Source organism: Lonchura striata, chromosome 11 (genome assembly GCF_046129695.1).
Source record: "Lonchura striata isolate bLonStr1 chromosome 11, bLonStr1.mat, whole genome shotgun sequence".
NCBI classification, from domain to species: Eukaryota; Metazoa; Chordata; class Aves; order Passeriformes; family Estrildidae; genus Lonchura; species Lonchura striata.
Genome location: NC_134613.1, coordinates 11,870,023 through 11,892,725, shown reverse-complemented (window position 1 = coordinate 11,892,725; position 22,703 = coordinate 11,870,023). Strand labels below are relative to the sequence as shown.

At 36.3% G+C, this 22,703-nt stretch overlaps 1 protein-coding gene across 1 annotated transcript in view; it reads left to right on the top strand.

Moving 5' to 3' along the window:
• The window catches only part of UNC13C (unc-13 homolog C), a 127,448-nt gene that overhangs the window by 69,656 nt on the left and 35,089 nt on the right, over positions 1-22,703 (top strand). Inside the window, exons 17-21 of the mRNA XM_021537425.3 lie at positions 712-845; positions 6,966-7,051; positions 20,889-21,015; positions 21,936-22,032; positions 22,460-22,603. Of these exons, the coding sequence (XP_021393100.2) occupies positions 712-845; positions 6,966-7,051; positions 20,889-21,015; positions 21,936-22,032; positions 22,460-22,603 (588 nt within the window). The remainder of the gene's footprint in view (positions 1-711; positions 846-6,965; positions 7,052-20,888; positions 21,016-21,935; positions 22,033-22,459; positions 22,604-22,703) is intronic.

Below are 22,703 nucleotides of genomic sequence, written 5' to 3'. Positions count from 1 at the left end.
GAAATTATTTATGTATATGTTCATACAGAATTAAAAATATATCTTTTCATATTTGGGTCCCTAGAATGGAGTTATTTATTGGACATTGATAAGGAATCTGATCCTTCTGCCAAGCAAAGGAATGCAAAATATTTTTGCCTAGCAAATTGTAGGCTAAGAGTTAATAAATAAAAATTGTCGAAACAAAGTCTATCTGTAAATGCATATTTTAGTGAGATGAAAGTATATGAAATTCTCAATAAAATAAAGGGAAATTGAACTGCTTCTTCATTTAGACTGTACATCATTAGCAGCTGTTAGGCTGAAAAGCTTCAACATATAATTCAAACCAAAACATTAAACACTCCTCAGCATTGATTTTTTTCAGTCTTTATTGTGTTGGGTATAAAAGTTCAGCCTCAACAGGCAATTCTACCTGTGCTGAGTCTCAGCACAGCAAATTGAATAATGTATCTAATTACAGTGTGAGAATGCACTAAAAACCTTTGCTGATCTCCTTTGCTGACATGACCATCTTTGCACTATGGTTCTTTATATTTGTGCACAGCCAAGTACAGTTTTTCATACATTCTAATCTGTTGGTTAGCCAGTCTTGCTCCAAAATTTCTAAAAATTCTTAATATGTCACTCTTCCCAACTAAGGAATAATCTATAGGTGGAACTCCCGTAGTATTTTCTCTAATAAAAATATATTCAATCTTGTTTTAACAGAGTAGGAAACAAGAAGTTCCTAAAGAAGAACAGGGACCAACAACAAAGAATTTGGATTTCTGGGCACAGCTGATTACTCTGATGGTCACCATTATAGATGAAGATAAAACAGCATATACCCCAATCTTGAACCAGTAAGTAATTACTTTATGCATAAAAATTAAGAATCATGGATTTATTAAAATAAGAATAAGAAATACACCTGAATCAGAAGTTATATTTTAAACAGAATCTAGGTAGAGATTTTTATACAGGATGCATAGTTTGATAAAAACATAGTTTGATAAAAACTTAGTTCTCTGATAATGGAAAGAAAATCTTTTGGTTTAGGAACATTAAGGACAGGTGGTATATGAGTCATCTCAAAACGTTAATAGCAAAATATTCTACATGAGAGATAAATGGATAGAAGGGAAATGTCAGTGACATTTCAGTGAAGGGAATTTTGTGATGATACTGATGGTATGGGAGTATCATGGCACACATGGTGCTCAAATCATGCTGAAGCTCATTTAGGTATGATTTTTAGCCATGTAATTGTAAAAAAAGAAAAAATGAACTTCACAAAAACACCCTCTCTGAATTTATAATTGGCTGACCAGACTGACTTGAAAGTGTATGAAGTGGAGAGCAGTATCCCAGAGATGGAAGCTGACATCTCAGAATTGAAGATGTGGCCCATAAGGGAGGTACAATCAATAACCAAGACAAGTCAAATAACTTAAGGTTCATACTTGAGTAGAAAGGAGAGAAACAATTGATAAACACAGGAAAAGAAGGCAGTGCTGGGGTTTGAACATGAAATATATAGAAAAAGTGCAAAGGAATAAATTTTACATATTACAGCTGGAGAAACGGGCCTTGCACCAATTGAAATGTGACCTGATGAGACGCTGGGGGAACTTTTTAGCTCTTTGGAGCCATTTTACAGAGAGATTGCAGAAAATCTGAGCACAGTCTGGCTGTGATGACTTATGCAAAAGTTAACATTGAAACCGACATTTGTATTATGACTAAACAACTAATAGAGGTTTCTGCAATTGCAATTAATTGAATGCTCTGAAGGGGAGCAGGAACAATCTGTTCTTTTCAGCCAAAATAGGGTAGATACTAGAAGGCACTCTGTACATTGAGACATGCTTGTCTGTTTATAAAGGGTACCATTCTATTTATGGCCCCACAGTAAAAGTGACAAAGAAACCCCCTGGTGATAAACAGAAGCTGAAAGGTATTTCATTGACTTCTGATTCCTTCCTTTACTTGAAATAAATAAAGTATAATTTCAGTCCTGGATAATAAGCATTTCTTTGTTCAATTATCTGTTGCACTGACCTTATTAAGGAATAAGTACTTACCATATAAGAGGAAAGAAAACACTTTTCCTGTTTACTCCATTTTTGTGTCATAGTGTTGAGTTTCTCCATTAATGAAAGTTCAACCTTTTGTCTGACATGCTGTATAAATAATACAGTAATTGTAAGATACATAATTGAGACAAATACATAAAGGTGATTCATTTCAGTCTTCATTTAAATTAAGCAAGTGTAATTGCGAGTTAATTATCCTAAAAATTGTTCTGGCTGTATTTCTATACAAATGTGAGGGAGAAAGTAAAGGCATAAACAGAGTTCTTCTAAGGGGATTAGTAGGTTCCCTAAAGTACAGATGAATGATTGTGTAAGATGTGAAAACAGAATCAGGAGTGGACGGAATTGGGACAGATTAAGGGAGAGAGCTTGTGTCTCTGACTTCTCTCTCTTTTTTTTACTGTTAATTTGTAAGTGGAAGGGTGAACACAGGGAATATCATGTCTTTTAGAAGTTGAAGACATCAGAAGCAAAAGATGAAGAGGCTCTAGGTGGAAAAAAGGTGAAGAACTTTTCAGAGTTGCTTTGGATATATTTTTTTAAAAAGAAAAGCTTCTCCTAACACAAAAGCAGCATGTAAAAACAGTTGAGAAAAAGTAAGATGGCCTCTCCCTCCCTGCTTACCTCAAAAAAGAAAATGGATTAAAATAGATGAATGGGACATATAAATTGGATACACAGGAATACTGCAAAAATATGACTTCTTATTAGAAATATATGGCCATGCAGTGTCTCAGTCGAGTAGCCAGGCCTGCATCCATTTGAATCCTATTTTAGAAATGAGGTAACTGAAGATCCCCAGGAGAGCATTCTGATAAAAGTTTTCACAATTGTATAATATTGCTCAGAATTCTACTCCTCAGCTAGTTTTGGAAACCCTATTTTTATATCTACCTTGGAGGCAAAAATTACACTGCAGTGGAGTATTTGAACTGTATCAGGTTATGAATCCAGATGAAACATGACATGATGGCCTCAGCAAGCACTGCAGCCACTGACAGAGCATACCAGTGGGATGTGGGGGCAACCTGCAGTTCTTACATGACAGGAGAAACTTGACAAGTTTGAGGAAAACACATGGTCTGGTATTTAAGTTGTAAAATCCTCATTCTAGTAGTCAAACGATGTAAAATGTGTTAGAAACCTGATTCACAGGCAAATCTAGGGCTTCCTGGTGCTTCCAAATATCCTTTGAGACAGAAGAAATTCCTATCAAAATAAAATATCTATTCTAATAAAAGGAACATCAAATCAAGGACAAAATCTTCAAGTCAAATATGCTTCTGTAATTTGAAAGCAAGATGTAAGCTTTGGGCCTATGCAATTTTCTTTTTTTTGCACATAGAGCAGTCAAGTTGTCACTGTAAAATTAAGAAATATGACAGCTCTAATAGGACTTGTAAATTTTTTCTTTACTGATCCTCAGATCTTTGCAATGTTAGGATCTGCTTTCTCTGTGATCACATTGTGCTCCATGCAGTATGGAAAGGACTAACAAATGAAATCTGCAGGAACAGATTTCCTCATGCTTCAGGAGCTAGATGTTTAATACCTCTGAAGAGTTTGGAATAGGAACTTATATTGTAGAAACAGCAGAATTATAACATACATGTCAGGAAGTTATGAAACATAGGTCAGTGGAAGAAAATTATGGAAGGAAGTGAAAAAATCAGAGTATACTCTATCATGAATTGGACTGCATCAGGCCAACTTTAGAATATTTCTTTCATTCTAGAAAGTGTATCTGATGTGTTTTGCATCTTGATGCAGTGATATTCCTCATTACCAATTATACTTTATTCTGTGAAATACTTTATCATGTGATATTCCTATGCTTATATGAATATCACTTCTTTCATTGAATTTGTGAACATTATCCTGTGAACAAAGCTGTTCCCATTCTTTCACCATACCCACTATAGCTTCTCATGTAACTGTGTCACTGACAGACCAGAGTAGTTATATGGACACAGCATCTGTCTTGCCCATTATTTTTTCTTCAGAGAAAGGAGTATTAAAAATCAAGCTTAGGCTAGATGGAGGATAGAGCACAAAATGTAAGAATAGATGAGCTCTTTGCTCCCAGTCTAAATAGAAAACATATTTTCCAAAATCATATAGAACTTTTGTCTTAAGACTTAGTGAAACAGAGGCCATGGCCAGCACTCCACAGATGGTGTGATCTGTCCTCTTTCTGCATGCACAGCACAAAACTGAATGCGTTCACCCCCTAGGACAGTGAGATTTAGCACCTGGATGAGACTGTAGCCAAGTATGGAAAATGAGCTATTCTGAGAAAGTGCATCTGAGGTTCAGAGACTTTGGTAATCTCAAGATGCAGCAGACTGGTGATTTGGCAGCACAAAATCAGAAAAATCATTTTTAATTGTCATTATAGAATTTTTTAACTTTAGGGTTGAACTAGAGACATGCAGTACTGTCTGGGATAAATGCTTTGGGGATTATATATGTTTTTCTCATACATTGACTCTTTTCATTTTGTTTTAAGCTGAGTTCAATTTCATTCTATTGATCTGTGGTTTTATGTATTGCCCTTCATTAGAACTAGCCAATGAAAATTGTTGCCACTATATTTTTGCTTAATTAAAATCAATAGAGAGAAGATATAAGTGGCTGTCTTGTATATGCAATTTAGTATTTTTGAAAATATGTAGATATGGTAATGTATGGGCAACATAACTCTTCTGGATAAACTGAGATTTTATATAGTTCCAACAATGACATCGAAATTAGGAGAATTATGGCCTATGGAGCAGAAATAACTAGCAAGAGTCAGCTAAATGTCTGACAGAGCACTATGCTGGTTGTCCTTTTGCTTCACTGAGAAATGTGAAAATACATGGCTTTTACAAAGATTAGAAAATGTAATGTAGAGATTTGCATGAGAAATTTCTCTGATATTTTTTCTCCTTAGGGATAAAAATTGGAAGTACTTTGAAAAAGTTTTCTTACCTGAAAATAAGGTGATAAAATACAAATAATACAAAATGCCATATATACATAGATGCTTTAGTATTTGACCTTTTATTATCCCTTCCCTTTAATAATTCAGGTGCTTCTGTTACCATTTATCTTTAGCATGTGGAATGTGTTGTGTGCTTGAGCATTGCCTTTGTCAGCTTCTCACATACAGTAAACTGCAAGGATACCTCTGGTAGTTCCCTCATGCCTGTGACTGGCAGCTGTGCAATGCCCACCAATGTGTTAGAAGTATAAACACTGTCACAATTTTAGACTTCACCTAACTGAGGCCATGTAGGATGTGTTGAAGTAATTTATTCAACATTGATAATTGCAGTTTGTGTGTGCATTTGCTTTCACAAGTTAAAATGCATAGACAGATCTATTTATCACTAATCAAACGAGTGCATTTTTATCAGACCCAGCCTTGCCTCATGGCCAGCCTTGCAGTATGCTCAAAAGACAGTGTCAATATTCAATCAACTGTTAAATACTTCCTCAGTGCAAGACTGTCAAAGTTCAAGTCTGGTGCCAAGAGAGAACTCAGAGTGGATTGGAGGTAAAGAAATTAAGACAGCTGGAATACATTTCAGCTTTTGAACAGAAACTGATTTTGTGTTAATAGAATTAATACAAAATTCTTTAACTGAACAGTCATTAGCATAAAGAGGGCTCAGTGAACTGAGCTAGCAACTGCTTCTTATTAAAGTGGCAGAGCTAATGAGCTGTTTAAGTACTTTTTCTTTGCAGATATGATCAGGGTCAAATAGGTCTCAAAAATGAATACATTACTTAGATCATACTGCTACCACTTTTAAGTTGCACATAATTCTAATTTTTTATATGTCAACAAGACCTTTAAAAATTCTTACATTTTTTACAGAAATTAATACAGAATATTTTCTGAATTTGCTTTACTAAAAGGTCAAAATACTTTGGATCCAATTCTCTGCTAGTATAAAGTGTAATAACCTCAACACAAAAGCTACAGAGCTCTGTGTATTTCCTTATTAATATATTCCCTTATTTTATGTATTCCTGGTGAACTGTGGGTATATTACTGTGACTCTCACTGCACCCCTGTGCTATAAACAACTCCTTTACCCCACTGGGAGATTCTGTGTTCTACTTTCTGCTCTTCATCTGCCTGATCTGCCTGGCTCTGCCTTTGTGTCCTGAGAATGGCTTATATTAATGTCAGTTCCACACCTACATTAAAGATAGGACTTTTTTTAAGACAAAAAATGTGACAAAACCGTAGTGTTGATCGTTAAAATGCCAACTTTTGCTAGTTTCTAGCAGTGAAAATAGTAACTCAAATATTAATGCCTTTGTTTTGCATTGAATAAGAAGCAGCTGAGATCTATGAAAAATTTGTGTAAAAATACCTAACTGATAACAGCAGAAAGTATCTAAAAAGAACTTCTCAAAGATGACAATGCAGCATGAGACCAAAGCTAAAATTTTGAATCAAAATCTGCATTTCACCACTTGTTATTTTCTTATTTTATCCATACGTCAAGGTGGAAGTCTTCAGTGAGTTGGATTCTACAAGTATATAAACCAATATAGGTTCACAGACAGCTTCACTCTTTTCCAGTGTCAGAAGGGAATTGAGGAAAACCTGTGGCTAAACATTTGAGCCAACTGTTTTGTGTTCTTCCTAAGTTTATCTAAAGTTGAGGAATCATCTGCAAGAGAGATGAATGTTTCTTGATTTAAAATGTCATGTGAGGAATGTTTTTATTTGAAGGTTGGATGGTTTGTATAATTGTTACAAAACATAAAATATGGTAAGTGTGAATACTAGGGGAATTATTTTATGGAGATATTTGTCTTTTTGTAATGCAGCTGTAAGCCTCATTCCTAGCAGCAGGTGAACTGATGTAACGTGATTGATTGCAGGTTCCCTCAAGAGCTGAACATGGGAAAAATCAGTGCTGAAATCATGTGGACTCTGTTTGCCCAGGACATGAAATATGCTCTGGAAGGTAATTACAACAAACTATTAATTGCACTAGTTAGTTCAGCAAGACTGATTTTCACAGCTAGTGATACCTGGTATCAGATTTCAGTGTGTGATTCTGGTGCACTTGTTTAATATGCTTCATAAGTTAGTGAAAAAGAAGGGTTATAAGGAATCAAATCATTGTCCTGTGAATCTATGAAGTTATGTGTGAAAGAACACAAAAGAATTGTGACTTGAAATGCTGCTTCTTAGATCTGGTAAAAACCTTCAGTGTCCAAAGAAACACTCATGTGCTTGCTAGAGAGCAGTGTAGACACTTCAATTTTTCTCACTAGCTGAAAATTGCTAACTTGCCCATAAGGAACATTTGCAGAATGAAATTATGGAGGAAGCACACACTTATAATTAAATCTTTTTGTGTTCAAAAGGCAGGATGTATTCATTCTAGTTCCAGCAGAACCAAAGGCAGTTTCATTTTATCTCTTAAGATATTGTGGTTAACCATTGTTAAAATACATGGGGTTTTGCTATATAGCAGGTTGTGTCCAACTAATGGCTTCAAACACACAATAAAATATAGTTATTGCAGCAAACCAAGTAAAAATACCCACATGAAACTGGCATTGTCTTTAGGCAAGTCTGCTACTGTGCTACTGACTACAGAGCAAGTCTAAAAAGGGTGAGAAGAAACATATGAGATTGGATTTTAAATACAGTGTAATTCAACAGGCATAAAATAATTTAAAACCCCAAATATTTGAAGAAACACTTCTATATTATTCTCTCCAGAATGTCTAATGCAATAATATCAGTGCAGTAGTGCTTAGATGACATGGCAGATTTTCATGAAAAGATTAGTGGCTAGAATGGCTATTGATGGAACAACTGTTTTGTTCATCTGCTGTTGTGTTACTTTATTTTGTTAATTGTGTTATTTGAATGTGGAACTTCCATACTAAGCATAGCAGAGGAGAAAGGAAGGAAGGTAATTAAAATATGTACAAAAACAACAGAAGACATGAGACATCTTAGATGTGAGTGGGAGATGTTCAAACTATTGTTTCAAAGTGCAGTTCTGTAGTCATGTCAGAGTGAATCAGAAGTGCAAGTTTCAGAACGGATGTCAGGCAGGAGATCATCCTTTAAGAGTGATCAGTGAAGGTAAAAGCTTCCAAAACCTGAGAAATGTGAAGACCAAGTGAAAGCCACTGTTTTAGATTAAAGCATATTCCTGGTTCCATCAGGGAATCTTCTGTCTGGGGAGGCTGTCAGTCAGGAACAGCTATCAGAAAATTGCTGTTCAGTAACTCAGTGTTGTGATTCCCTTACAGATAGCACAGATTACTGAGGATTTCTAATAGTCACTAATTGCCATGACGTCATGACCTTTGAGGATATAATTATACTCTGCACATGGACATTCATCCATCTGAGCACCCAGAGCTAGTACTGCTTTAGCCATTGAACCATAAATATTCTTCACTGCAATGAAATAATCCACAAAACATCACTCTATTTGTTCATTAGAGCACACTGATCACTCAAAAGGCAGCTTCAGATCAAGTCGTGGCTTATTTCTTGGTTGTAAAGAATAGAACAAGAAGCTCATAAGAAAGAGTTAATTATACAGTATATAAAGTGTGGATGTTTGGACTGAATCAGGATTGTAAAATAAATATTAATGTTAATATTAAACCTTACTCTGTAGAGAGAGATGTAGAAGGCATTTGACTTTTTATGTTCCAGACCAGTTCCTGAATGTGGTCTCATTTCTGTGTTGCTGTGGATACTGACTTTCTGAGGAGAGTAAATGCCATTGTTGGCATTAGGAATTCTAAACTGCTCCCAGAATCATTAGTGAAATGGTTCCTGTGCATAAATAATAATTAAAGGAAAATGAAATTAGTGTAAGGTATTATTTTGAAATTAGTATAAATTATTATAAATATACATAATTTCACCTTCTTTGATTTCATTCCTAAACAGGAAACTCAATAAATCTAGTCAAAAAATATAGATCAGTATACTGATCTATACCTATATATCTATACTGGTACCCAGCTTTGCTGGGATTTGAATTATTAATTCTTTCAGTAGGTATTCTGTAAACAAGGTTTAACTCAGTTGTTGATGTCAATATCTTTTTCTTTAAATTCTATAAGATTAGAAGCAAGCTCTTGAGTATGTTCACAGTTGGTCCTCATGGTTTTAATGGAGTTCATTAAAATGCATTGCATTCTGCTATGCCACTCTTGCCTTCCAAGTTATTAACATAGGCTACCATCTGTTCATACCTAGTGTCCAGGGCTGTGATTGCAATCTTTCCCTACTCTAATTTAGTATTAATCTCCTGAAGCAGCATCTTTTGTGTTACCAAGTTGATTCCTTTCTGAATCCAATCAAGAAGCAATGAGCTGGCCCAGCATTGTTTGCAAAAGGATTGTTCATGTGATAAAAAAGATTAAATCAGCTCATCTGAGATCCTGTTTCTGGTTTTACCCACCTTTTGTATTCACAAATATATCCAGCCACACCCGTCATCTTAAATTCAGGAAATAGGAAGAATAGGCAAACACTGGATCATACACTTTCCATTCCTTTTCCCTTTTTCCTGAATGCAGTTCAGAATGGCTGTTCAGGCTCTCTCCTCTCCCTGAACAGGTGGATCCCTCCTGGATCTGCTCAGGGGTGTGTGCACTGCAGATCTCCTGCTCTCCAGCAGTGCCCCCTGCCCACTCCCTCTTGCAGAACAACCCAGCAGCCCTTCGAGCAGCACCAGCTGGCACCACACACCCTCTGCCTTCTCCTCTCCCTTGGTCCTTGGAGGACACTCCAGCAAGGAGGCTGCTGCTGTGGCATGGAGAAGTCAGAGGGGAGAGCAGCTGCCTTTGGCTAGAGAAGAGCAAAGCCATGTCTCTGAAAGTACCAAGGCACTGAATTGGCATTGGGGGAACAGCTCGGGTTTTTGGTGAGGGAGGAAAGGACATCCCAAAGCACAGTTCAGGTCTGCACAGCTGCCAAGATCAGGGCTACACTGTGCCAAGCTGACATGCCTTGGAAACAAAACTGTACTAAAATCTGGTATTAAGTTCATAATTTCATTCTAGATTTTCTTCCAATTTAAGTTAATTAAAATGTTTATCTTTTAACAAAATTTTTATGCAAACTTGTAACAAGTTGAGTTTGCACCAGTTATATTTTTTCTAATGGATTATTTTTATGTATAGATTTTGCATGAAAAAGGTACCATATGTTTCTCTTTGAGAATTGTCTTCATTAGATTTGGTCTCTTTGGGATGTTTTTCTTCTTTGCAGGCTGTCCATGAAGCATCAGTGGTTTGCATGATATATTATAGACTGTTGTTTGGCATTTAGTTTACACAAATACCTGATCTTATAGGATGGTAATATTTTTGTACTCTCTGATCCCCCAATTATTCCATATTTATGGTGCAAAAAAATGAAAGCAGAGTGGGAGTTTCACCAGTAGTGCATATGGTTTGTTACTCACTTCATATGGTAGGAAATATTTTCCTTTACAAGTATGAAGATGCAAAGGTTAAAAGATAAGAGAGTAATAAGCTGAAATTAGACATGCAATTACAAAGTACATTTTTTTAATTTTTTTGTCCTAAGAAGCTTCTTTTTTCTGATCTTCCAGATCTCTAACTTTTGAATAGGTCAGATCAAATGTCTGAAACTATCCAGTCTTTTAGGAAGAGAACATCCTAATTGCTGTTATTATGATAATCTCATTTTGGTAGTGGCCAGAAGTCAAGACCAGAATTAGGCGAGAAATTAGTTGGCTGCTGTGTAAATAACAGCAACAGACAGTCTCTGTCCTGCAGAGCTAAGATTCTAAAGGCCTTATAAAAATAGGGGGAGATAATCATTTCACCATTTTATGCATTTAATGTAGGATTGCTTTTCAAGTTTGCTATTGTCTTCAGTGCTTAAGAAGATACTACTTTCCTGTTTCTCTGACAGAAGCTTCCTCCATGACAGAAACTGATAAAAGTGATTTGAAAGAGAAGAGGCAGGTCCAGGAGTTGATGCTAAGCACAGAGACAGCATAGAAAAAAAGCCAAAAAGGCTAATGCTCCCCAGAGAAAGGTCATGCCATTTGGAGACAGATTTCAAGTCTATTTTCACTCCAGATTTACAATTTACGAAGTTCCCCTTAAAATGGAATATAGTCTTGCTTTAGAGGGAGGCTACAGAGGTGAGGGAAGGTGAGACTGAGGTTTTGTAAAGGACAAGAAGGCAGCATCCACAAGAATGCAGGATGTCATTACTATCAAAATATAAAACCTTTTTATTTTAGTCAGTCTCATTTCTGCATTGGCACTTTTCAACAAATGTATTCCATGTTTATCTTTTCAGACACCTGAGGAATTAAGAGTCCTCTATGGCAACTCAGAGAATCTGTAAAGGCAAAGTCAAGGAGATTACAGTTGGAGTTAAGCCTTCCTTTGGCAGATAAGATAGCGTGTTGCTGTGATTAGAGGAAGAGGGGACTTAGGAACGTTCTCTATTCACCATAACAAAGAAGGATGTTGGTAACAGCAGGCACACTCTGTACATCCCGAGGGGCTGAGCTTCCTAAGTATGAGAATTCACCCGCTGAGGGCAAAGCAGAGCTCTCCAGGCTTGCCAAAAAGCACCATAGCCATGCCAAATGGCACTATTTTGTTGGCATTTATTAGAACCGGTAATTAAGACAGATTAAGTGGACAAAACTGCTCCCGGGGCTGAGTTAATACTTCTTCATATTGTGCTGTAGCACTGTATCATCTTGCTTGGAACTACCAGAGATCTCCAAAATGGCATAACCTTGCAATTGGGACTGTTATATCTATAATTTCCCTGTTCTCTAACCTATTTTCTTGGATTTTACACAGTGAACCATCATCAGAACCATGAGTAGTATCACAGTACAAGTCTACAGTAATCTTAGTAAGTTCAAGTCTGACTGTAGGTGTATTCATGGTGCCAGATTTAGGAAAAATGTAGTGCATCAGTGAATGCCTGTCTTCCTTGCTCAGTCTTAAACTTGTCATTCAATACTAGCAGTGTATACTGTCCTATATATTTAATACTTATAGTACTGTCCCTATTTATTCTTTTTCTAACCAGTGACTATTACACTTGTTCTTAAACACTATTATTAGCTTCTACTCAGGTAATCACTTACTGTAAAAATATTGTGTATAAACTTTTCCTGAACTTTGCCTAATGGTGACAAAGGAAAATTTTTGTTAGTCAGCTTATACTGGTACCACCATGCTGGATAGGTTATGATTGACTAATAATTTCAGATTATTTATAGCTCACATGGCACTTCCCTTTCCATAATGATTGAGTTGAAGGGAGAAGTGTTCTGTTCAGCTGAATGGGCTGTATATCAACTGTAGCAGCAGGGGCAGGCATGACCTCCTCCAGAGTTTGTAGATATCTCAACCCAGAAGAATATTTTGCTGCTTCTTTCCTCTTGTCCTTGATTACAGTTCTTTATCACTAAGACGATACCACTTCATTCCCTCTCATGTTTTTACAAAAGCTAGACTTATATCTTTTGTCTGAACTAACTTTATGGCTGGGGAAGAAAAACAAAAACCCCAAACAAACAAAACCTCTAAGCAAAAACGTGACTTTGTCCTCTCAGACAGTCCCTTAAAAGTCCAGCATTGTTTAGTACAGCTCTGCATCTGCTGGTTGGGGAAAACTTTCATCCTTTTGTTTTCTTGAGGGGTTTCTTCCCCTTATCAGAGTGGAGCTGAATAATTTTCACACAGCAGCAGTGGAATGTAGGTGCTGCATCTCTTCCTGCATTCTGTGAGCTAATCACAGTGAATCCCCTTGTATTTTGGACTTCTTTCATTGAGAAACAGTAACTAATAACAGCTTTCTGGAAAAGAAATACCTTTCTTAATCAACTAGAATACAATATTTGAGTTAAAGAAAATTAACATCACCTCTGCTATCTTTAATCTTGCCCATTTTTACTAAGACACTGCTTTAAAGCTTTCCTCACACAGCAGCTGTTCTTCTCCTAGTCTCTGTTTTCTTAGGTTGAAGATTCAGTCTTTTACTTTCAGGACTGTTCCACTTACAGAGATTCATTTGTGTCTTTTTCTCCTATAGAATCTGAGGACAATTTACTCTTATGGGCAAGTGCATTAGTTCTAAACTAAACATTTGATACTGCTTCACCCCCAGGAGAATAGGATAAATCTGTTAAAACTGCTTGTTTCCACATTATCTTTTAATAAGCCTTAAGTGCAATTTGCTGGGTAAGAGAGAACACCTCTCTGGTTTTGCCTTTGCAGGCAGAGCCAGATTGAGCACAGGTAATTATTTAAATGTAGCCTCACATTTATCTTCCTGCTGGATTCTTCCTGGTTTGTACTTCATTCTACTAATTGCTTGTAAAATGCAAGCATGCCTGTTTGATAAGGTTTTATGCTCACTTTGCATACTAGTGATGAGGCAAAGAGCAGAGAATCAGACACATTTTTTAAAATTAAGGAATAAATAGATGGAAGAAACCTATCACAAAAATTACATTGAAGATGCAAAGCTGAGTATTCAATAGTTAGATTCCAATGCTATTGAGGTGCTCTTTGTTACCTTTATGCTGTTTTCCATCCCAGATTCAAGCATTACACTATCAAATCATAAAATCATGGAATGGTTTGGGTTCAAGGGGACCTTAAAGGTCATCCAGGTCCAACCCCCATGCCATGGACAGGGATCCCACCCACTAGACCAGGCTGCTCGGGGCTCAATCCAACCTGGTTTGAACACCTCCAAGGATGGGGCATATATTCTCTGTTTTGCAATTTTTATACATAGAGTTTTATGAAGGCTTAATCAATAATCAGTATAAATTGGATTCCTATATTTGCATTACTTCCTTTATTACTTCATTACTTTTATTACTTTCATTACTTTCTTTTTTATTACTTTGAATAGATGTTGAAATACCAGTATGAAGTATTTGAAATTTCAGTCATATTATTCAGAATCAGGTCTTTAATTATCATTGTAGATCTCATATCAGATAGGATGGACTATTTCTTCTGCTTCATTCATAGCTTCCATTTCCTTACACATTCCATGGTCAATAAATATGCAAAGCAAGAATTTCACCAGCAGTAAAAAGCAGTTCAGATTATTTCTCTCACTGGAAGTACGTGCTTATTCCCTTTTGTATTCAGTAGTGGCCCCATGTATCCAAGGACAGAATTTTTTCTCCAAATGTTTATTCTTTGAAAATTATCTCTTTAGTATCATGGTATGTAAATTTCAGTCTAATACAATATTGAAGGGTGACATTTATACTAAGGTTGATCTTATTAATTTACTTGTATTCCTGGTATTTTTCTTTTCTTGGCAGCAAGTAAAACAGAGCAAGTTTATGGATAATCAAGCTGCATGTCTTGCAGCTTGATAACCCACCCACTGTTCTGGAACTTTTGTGGAAGTATTTGACTTGGGAAGTAGTAATTAATTGATGAGACTAATAGGAGTAATGAGGACTAAACATGAGCAGTAAAAAAAGCAACTGATTAATGTTAATAAAATATCAAAGTTAATTTGCCTAAGTAGTCTGAAACTTTTAGGCAATATAACACAGTGGGTAAAAAATGGTAAATGCAATGCTTAGAGTAAAAGATAGGGTAGTTTGCAGCAGGTTCATACATCCCTCATGGTCTTCCATGTTAATCTTTTAAGTAGTATAGGACATTGGTGTTTGATGCCCTTGAAGTTCCCATGAGACATTTACCTCTCCCAGGGAACCGTGTACATCTCTGTCTTTTCTGACAGCAAGCAGGTGCCCCTGAACCCTGCTGCACCTGCTGTGAAATGTCAGGCAAAGCAAGCACTGAGCACACAGCCTCCTGCTTTGAGAGCTTCTCATTGAATGTAAAGGGCAATGTCACATCAGCTTTTACAGCACTGCATTAAGTCAGGGATTGATTAGCAGCTTCCACTGCAGGCAAGAAGAAAAACAAAAACAAACAACAAAAAAAACCCAGTGAATTCATTATTCCTTACCTTTCCAAATAAGACAGTCTGTCTTCCTTCCCTCAGCTCTGTTGCAGAATCACAGAATTGCTAGGGTTGGCAAGCACCTGTGGAGATCATCCGGTCTAACCCCTCTGCCAAGGCAGGGTCACCTGGAGCAGGTGAAAATGGGAATGAGTCCAGGAGGGTTTGGAATGTCTCCAGAGAGGGAGGCTCCATGACCTGCCTGGGCAGCTGTTCCAATGCTCTGCTACCCTGAATGGAAAGTTCTTCCTCATGCTGAGATGAAACTTCTTGTGTTTTATGGCCATTGCTCCTCGTCCTGTTGCTGGGCACCAGCACAAAGAGTCTGGCACCCTTCTCTTGGCACCCTCCTTTAGAAATGTATATGCATTAATGAGATACCCCCTGAGTCTTTACTTCTCCAGACTAAACAGGCCCCGCTCCTCTCCTAAGTCTCTCCTCATAAGAAAGATGTTCCTTCATCGTCTTCGTGGCCTCCACTGGACCCTCTCCAGTAGCTCCTCTATCCAGGGACAAAATATAACTCCATAGTAAGGAAATCTTTGAATAAGATCTACAATGCCTTCCTTAATTTAGGCATGTTGCCTTAATAAGTGTACTTGGTCCCTTTTTTCTTCAGTTTCCTGTTTGCACAGCTTCATCACCCCACAGAGGTGTTCCAGGTGAAGTCCATTATGTTTGTGAACTGTCCAAAGATATTTTGATGAAAATTTCCAAGTAAATGCATAGAAAAGATTGATTGTGTTAGAAGTCTGTTGTGAAGGATAAAATATATTTCTTTAAAGGAGAATTAGAGGGGGGTTAGAGATAAATATAATCGAAAAAGGAGGTAATGACAGAAGTTTTTCAGGGTTTTGTTTATTATATTCATCTTGACACAAAGAGCCCTTTCAGAAAGGTCAGTAGTATTTCACATCATAAAAACCAATGTAAATTATGCATGATTATCAATTAGTTGTGTTCTACTATCTATTTCAGTTAATAACCAGTGACTTCCATTGCCTTTAGCAAAGTACAAGAATCCTGGGATGAGATTCTAGTAGAATATAATGTTATCTTCTAAATCAGTGATGAACTTTGAGTTAAATTTTTTATTTATTTGTGGCCTGTGTGCTTTTGCATTCAAACAATCGGAGGCTTCAGATTTCTTTCAGTGGTAATGGGATTAAATCTAGAGCACTATAAGCATAAAAGAGGCTGTGGCATAGCAACCACTCCTGTATTGTGGGGAAATTGCAGTGGCACCAGGTGCATTGAACATTAACTTCTACTTTTATCCATAACAGAGGTGCATCATTCAGTGTAAGGTTTCCACAGTGATTCACAGGGAGGAATACCAATGCATACACCATCCATATCATTCCTTATTGGAGCTTAGCTTCCTCTAGCTGTACTCAGTTTTGTGTTCCCAATTACCCTTCTCAATTATATGACTGCAAGTTTGGAAATAGCAGGTTTTCTGAAACAGCAGTTCTGGAAGAAATAGATAGCAGCTGGTAGTCTGTAGAAAGATTGGTAGGTAATTATTGCAAATAATATGGAATTATGTCACAATGATTGAGAATAACAGCTGAGTTTTGATGGGAAAATTTGCAGCTAATCCAAACACAAATCCTATATGCTTAGTCTCAACCATTTCTGTTTAATAAACGTAAAGCAATAGATTATATGTCAGTCAAACAAGCTAGTTGTGATGTAATTAATTTGCTACACAAAAATATTCCTTATAGTAGTTATCAATCCCTGAAACATTATTTATAAAACCTGAAAACTATACAAGTTTGATTTTTTAGAAAAATCTAGTTATGTGTATGTAATAATTTGTTCATTTTTTACAGACTAATTTCCTTGCAGTTCTTGTTTGTAAAGATTTGAAATATACTTTAAAACCATATTATTAGAATCCTTCAAGCAGCTTAACTATATGTTTTTACAAAAAATATTAGCTTGGAAACTGCTGTAGAAAAAAAAATTCTCTGAGCTTTGGACCCAAATAAGGAATATCAGAGTTGAATAAAATATCAATTTGATTATCTGAATATTTAACATGCTCATCTTTTATGAAGGTTTTTAGATTACCCTTTTTTCCTTTTTTAGCAACTAATACATATCAAAAATTACATGAAAACTCAGAGTGATGTTATTACCTCAAGGTTAAAAAGTAAAAAGGATTCTGTAGTGAACAAGATTCTATCCCAGTTTGTTTAATGATATTTTCCTTAGTGTCATGTAGATATTTCTGCTTAGTAAGTCATCTTTATAACTTTTAGTTGTTGTTTTAAGAAAATCTTCTCAGCTTTTTTCAGCAATTGCTGGAAAAATGAACAAAAACTCAAACATTATTCCAAAGTACTGTTGTTTCGTCAAAGACTATGAGGAAAGTACCTTGGATTATAATCTTTCCTATCATGTTTCTTTATAAATTTTTCCCTAAAATAACTGCTGCCTGCAATTAAATTATGTGCCAAAGACAGCATCATCAGGGCTGTGCTGATTTCATCACACACCAAGTTCTTTTGCATATATTTATGCATTCCCTGTAATAGCTTTTAAAAGCAATCTCTTCATTCTTGGGTATGCAAATAACATTGGAGCAGATTTTACTGTTTTTGTTCAGTGCTGTTGCTTACTGAAGGTCTCCTTAAGGGGGTTCCCATCTCTGTGATTTGTAGCAGTGAGATGGAACAATTCCATACAGTTTTCATTGTGGTTGCAGGTACAGTGTCTGTTGTGGAAGCACATGCGTTGTTACAGCATCACCCCTAAGGAGATATTCCCCCCTCAAGTGGCATCAACAATGTAATAAAAGTTACACTTGCTGGAACTGTAATTTCTAAAAGCACCTAAAGTGCCCCATAAAATTTATAATGTTACAGTTTAGAAAATCTTATCAGTATTTTTTCATTGATGCATGACACAGTGATACACAATATGCCAGCATGGGACTTGAACATGACCTCTTTATGAAACTTAGTAGATGAGTAGATGCTTACAAAGATATGCTGCACTATAAGGAACGTGTCAGAAAAGGAGCAGCACAATATAAAAAACAGTATCAGCATTAGGTTTGCTATACTGGAGATTTCCTTACCTAGAATCAGTTATGAGAATGTTCAGGTATTTCTGCCATCATCTCTCCAGAGAGCACATTTACACTCAACTGGCAGGTTCAGTTGCAGACTGACTCAATTGGATAATAATTTTGCAAAGCAAGAGTAGAGTTTTTCAAAAAGAGTTATATTGTGCAGCTACTACATCTGTCTTCTAGAAAGCCCAAAATGGATATGTCTGTATAGGGAAACATGGCACTAGCCTTCCTTCCAGGAAAATAGACAGAGATTTCCAGAATGCATCCAGGTATCCTGTGCTGGTTCACATTTACATTAGCTTGAGCAAGATGTTCAGAAATTAAGGAAGCAATCTATTGATCTTAATCTAAATTCAGAACACCTACAGTGATGTTGCTGCACTTTGTAACCAAAATCCATGGTTTCCATGGATAAACCCATCTATTATCCTGTTAAATATGTCCCTGCTGACTCATATGGGCACCTGTTTGTTCCATTCTTTGGTTTATATGAACAGAAGAGGTAGAGTGCATGGATACTAATGACCTCATATGTCCTGTGAAGTGTTTGCTGATGTTCTCATACATTAATGTCAGGGATTCTGGATGCATTTTTCACATATATGTAATTGGAAATAATATCCTGGGATGCTCTTTAAATATTCTCTACAAGGCATAAAAGCCTGCAGGAAAAAGTCAATTATTCCTGAATTACTTTTGTTCTTATTTTTAATGTGTTATAAAGCTTAACCTTAAAAAGAAAATATTAGTGAATGGTATATGTAAGTTTGACCCTCCTGGACAAGTTTGCCAATTAGTGGCAGTGATTCATTTCTAAAATTGAAATAAGCATTTCCTTGGTTTGTGTACTATAGCAAACTTTTATGAAAAGCATGAATGAAAATTCATTTCAAAAATTCCATTCTTTTGAGATGCAATCTAGGATAGATTTTTAACAATGACTTAAGCAGCAGATGTGCAGTGAATTTCATAGCAATAACATAATTGTTGTTAGTGAAAGGCTGGTCTACCTCCTTGTAAGAATACCTTGTATAGAGAAGATGTTTTGTCATCTAGTTTTCTGTACTAGTTTGTGAAAAACCTGCTACCTAAAAAAAAGAAAAGATTCCTCAGAGCTATGACAGAAGGAAACATCTTTCTCTCTGTGGTCCTGTTTAATGCTAGTAACAATGATACAGTGCCGGGGAGATTTCGTACTCTCAAGTAGCGTGAAGATGAATAAATGCAGTATTTAGACAGAAATGGATTTAGTGATTTTTCTTGAGTGTGATGGAAGGGCAGTGAAGGTGAAAATGCTACTGCAATGCAAAAAAGGCAATGAAAGCCCACAGGGGCACTTCATAAGCCAGTTTGCACAAAACTTAGTAACTCACTGCATAATAAAATGCATCTGAAACATGCTGGATGGCACAGTGTGTTACTGGAGTGCTGATTTGGCATAATAATAAAACTAATAATTTCCTTCTAATGTACCTGGCTAGATCTGAAAACACAGAATATGTCATTCACGGTGCATTTTCACTGACAGAGAATCCAATGCTACGTTCAAGTGTGTGACAGAGGAGGGGATGCTCCTGCTGTTACAGAAAATTAGGTTCCCATCCAAACATATATGAGATTTATATAATGCTGTGTTGCAAAGCAAGCAGAAGTAAGGAGCAAAAAAGACGTTTGAAACTGGTAAGTTCTAAAGGCCTACTATTTACACAAGAACATTATTCCTGCTGAGCACCTGTATTAGGTAATTTTTTAAGGGAGCTGGAAAAAGAAATTACTGTTTTGCCTAGGGAAGAATGTGCAAGTGACGTGACATCTCAAACAGATGAGATCTGTGGAGATTTTAGGAAGCTGTGAGCAGTAAACAAAGGTATAATTATTCTACCCAAAACTTGTGGATACCTGGTTTCATGCTGAGGGAGAAGGAAATGAAAGATTTGAGCAAGGATAAAGAGAGAAGGAGTGGAGTTGGCCAGTTCTGCAGTGGCTGGGTGAAGAATGCAGAGCATAGCGTACAAGTTAAAACAAGGATCAAAATCCTGGAAGAAAGATGGACATTTGTTCCAAACAAATTCAATCAGACTTCAAAAATACAAAAAGTGGATACAGGTGGCTGCATGACTTGTGCCACCCACCTCCATCTGCATATTCAGTATGTGGAAAACATGAGGACACTAAGAAGGTGAAGTCCATTTCAAAAATTTCAAAAACACTTTATTGAACCATCTTTTCAACTTTTGCCATAAATCCAATGGCTGTAGAGTTGTGGAGTTTTCTCCTCTTTCTTTTTCTTAGCTCTGATAAATGCAGGTTTCACAGATTCCTGTAGGACTGGCATTTATAGCTGTTACTTCCTCTGACTATTACACAGCTATGGTTGTCTTTTCTAGCTTGACACACAAAAGCTTCTTAACAATTTTGTGACAATCAAAGAAGGATCTAAAGAACAGGAAGTCAACAAATTTGTGGTTTTTCCTCACTAGAGTGAAGAGAGGGGAGAAGCCTACTTTGTGGTTTGGTCTTTGGTTTGTTTTCTTTTTCCTAAGGTTACTCAGATCCTGAAAATTGAAACTGTGGGTATTACTACATCAAGAAAAATCAAACCAATTATGCTTTAAAATGCAAGTCCTGTATTATTATGTCACCAGTGTGCTGAGGCACAAGAATGTTATTTACTGTTAGAACACTATTAAGTGCTTTTATTTCCACTGTATTACAGAACATGAAAAGCAGCGATTATGCAAAAGCACAGATTATATGAATTTGCACTTCAAAGTGAAATGGTTTTATAATGAATATGTGCGAGAGCTTTCTGCTTTCAAGGATGCAGTGCCTGAATACTCTCTGTAAGTGTTTTGGGGAGGCTTCCAAGAGTCTGGGCTTCATGCAAGGTTTATTTTGGTCAAATATTTATGCTCATGTTTGTGCAAGATCTCAAGGTGTGTAGCACCAACAACTACTTTTTTCACTTCCTTCTATTTAATTCTTCATTCTATCAAGTGAAATAGTCCGGGTATTAAATGTGCAGTTAACTATTTCATAGATTTCTACAGTTGTTGTAACTCCAGATCTTCAGAGATGACAAAATGCTTTGGTCAGAAAACATCTGAGGAAGGTATGAGATGGGGAAACAGCAGCACTATTAGTTGTAGGTCCCTGCCCTTTTTTATAATTAAATTTGGGTAAAGCTGTAATGCTAATGGGATATACTACTGAAATCATTCTTACTGGATCAGGTTAATACTCAGCTGCTGGTTTTGTTTTCACTTGTCTCCCTGCAATAAATGTATTCAGTCCTGTCCGTGTATATGAGCTATTCTTAATCCTCTGTAAGTCTGCTGGTTTGCTGAGATGGTTTGAGACCTGTTATTGCTTCAATGTTTTTAATAAATGAAGGAAAAATAAAACACAGCTGATTTATATTAAAATGAAATTACATAAAATTATTTCTTAAACAAATAAAATTAAATATTACCAAAGAGCCAGTATTGATAGAAGGTGCACACATGCCATGCTTCACTGGTAGAGAATTGGCTGCTGCTAATTTTATATCACCAGGATACACCAGGGAGAGTGTTGTGAAACTGAAGCCTGAATAGCCTTTTGGTAGCTGCAGAATTTTGCTGACAAAAATTTTTCTAGGGTTGTTGGATTCTTTAACAATTACAACAGATCTAAAAACACAAGGTGCCAAGCTGCTTGGTATTATAACATTTTTCCACTTGGGATCTTTCTAAAATCTACCTAAATTGGTTTTAATTTTCAGGTGGTTTGAACCATTTGTCATACAATGGCTGGATGAAAATGAGGATGTGTCAATGGAATTTCTTCATGGAGCACTAGAAAGAGACAAAAAAGATGGGGTGAGCCTTTACTTTTTAAAGAAGAGAATAAATAAAGTATCAAGACATATATTGTTACAAAACCAGAACTACATTTAGTCCAACAACATCCTTCTTAGACTTCAAGTGATAACAACTTTTGGGAGATAACCTTATAGAGAAATTCCTCTTCTAATTCCCTCTGCCTAAATCCTCATAGAATTAATTCCATGGTATCATTTCATTAACCTATGATGTGATTATGATGTCATAAAAGAAAAATCTGGTTTTATTTTTAAAATATTCAAAAGTATCAGAAAAGTGAAAAAAACACATTTCTTAGTAATACTAGGGAGACTTTTTTCCCTTTATTAGTTTTTATGACTCTAGGAGGAAGTTCAGGTATAAAAATTAATGAACACAGTTTTGATCTCTGAACAAATATTAACATTTGCATGTTTCTCCCTAGTTTCAGCAAACATCAGACCATGCCCTCTTCTCTTGTTCTGTGGTTGATGTCTTCACACAGCTCAATCAAAGCTTTGAAATTATTAGGAAATTGGAGTGTCCTAATCCAGAAGCACTATCTCATTTAATGAGAAGATTTGCAAAGGTAAATTAAAGTGAATTCATCTCAACTAAGCTTCAGAGAGAATGACACTGTGTTGCCATGTACTTAAAAGCTAAGTGATTTCAATGCTTTTTAGAATCAG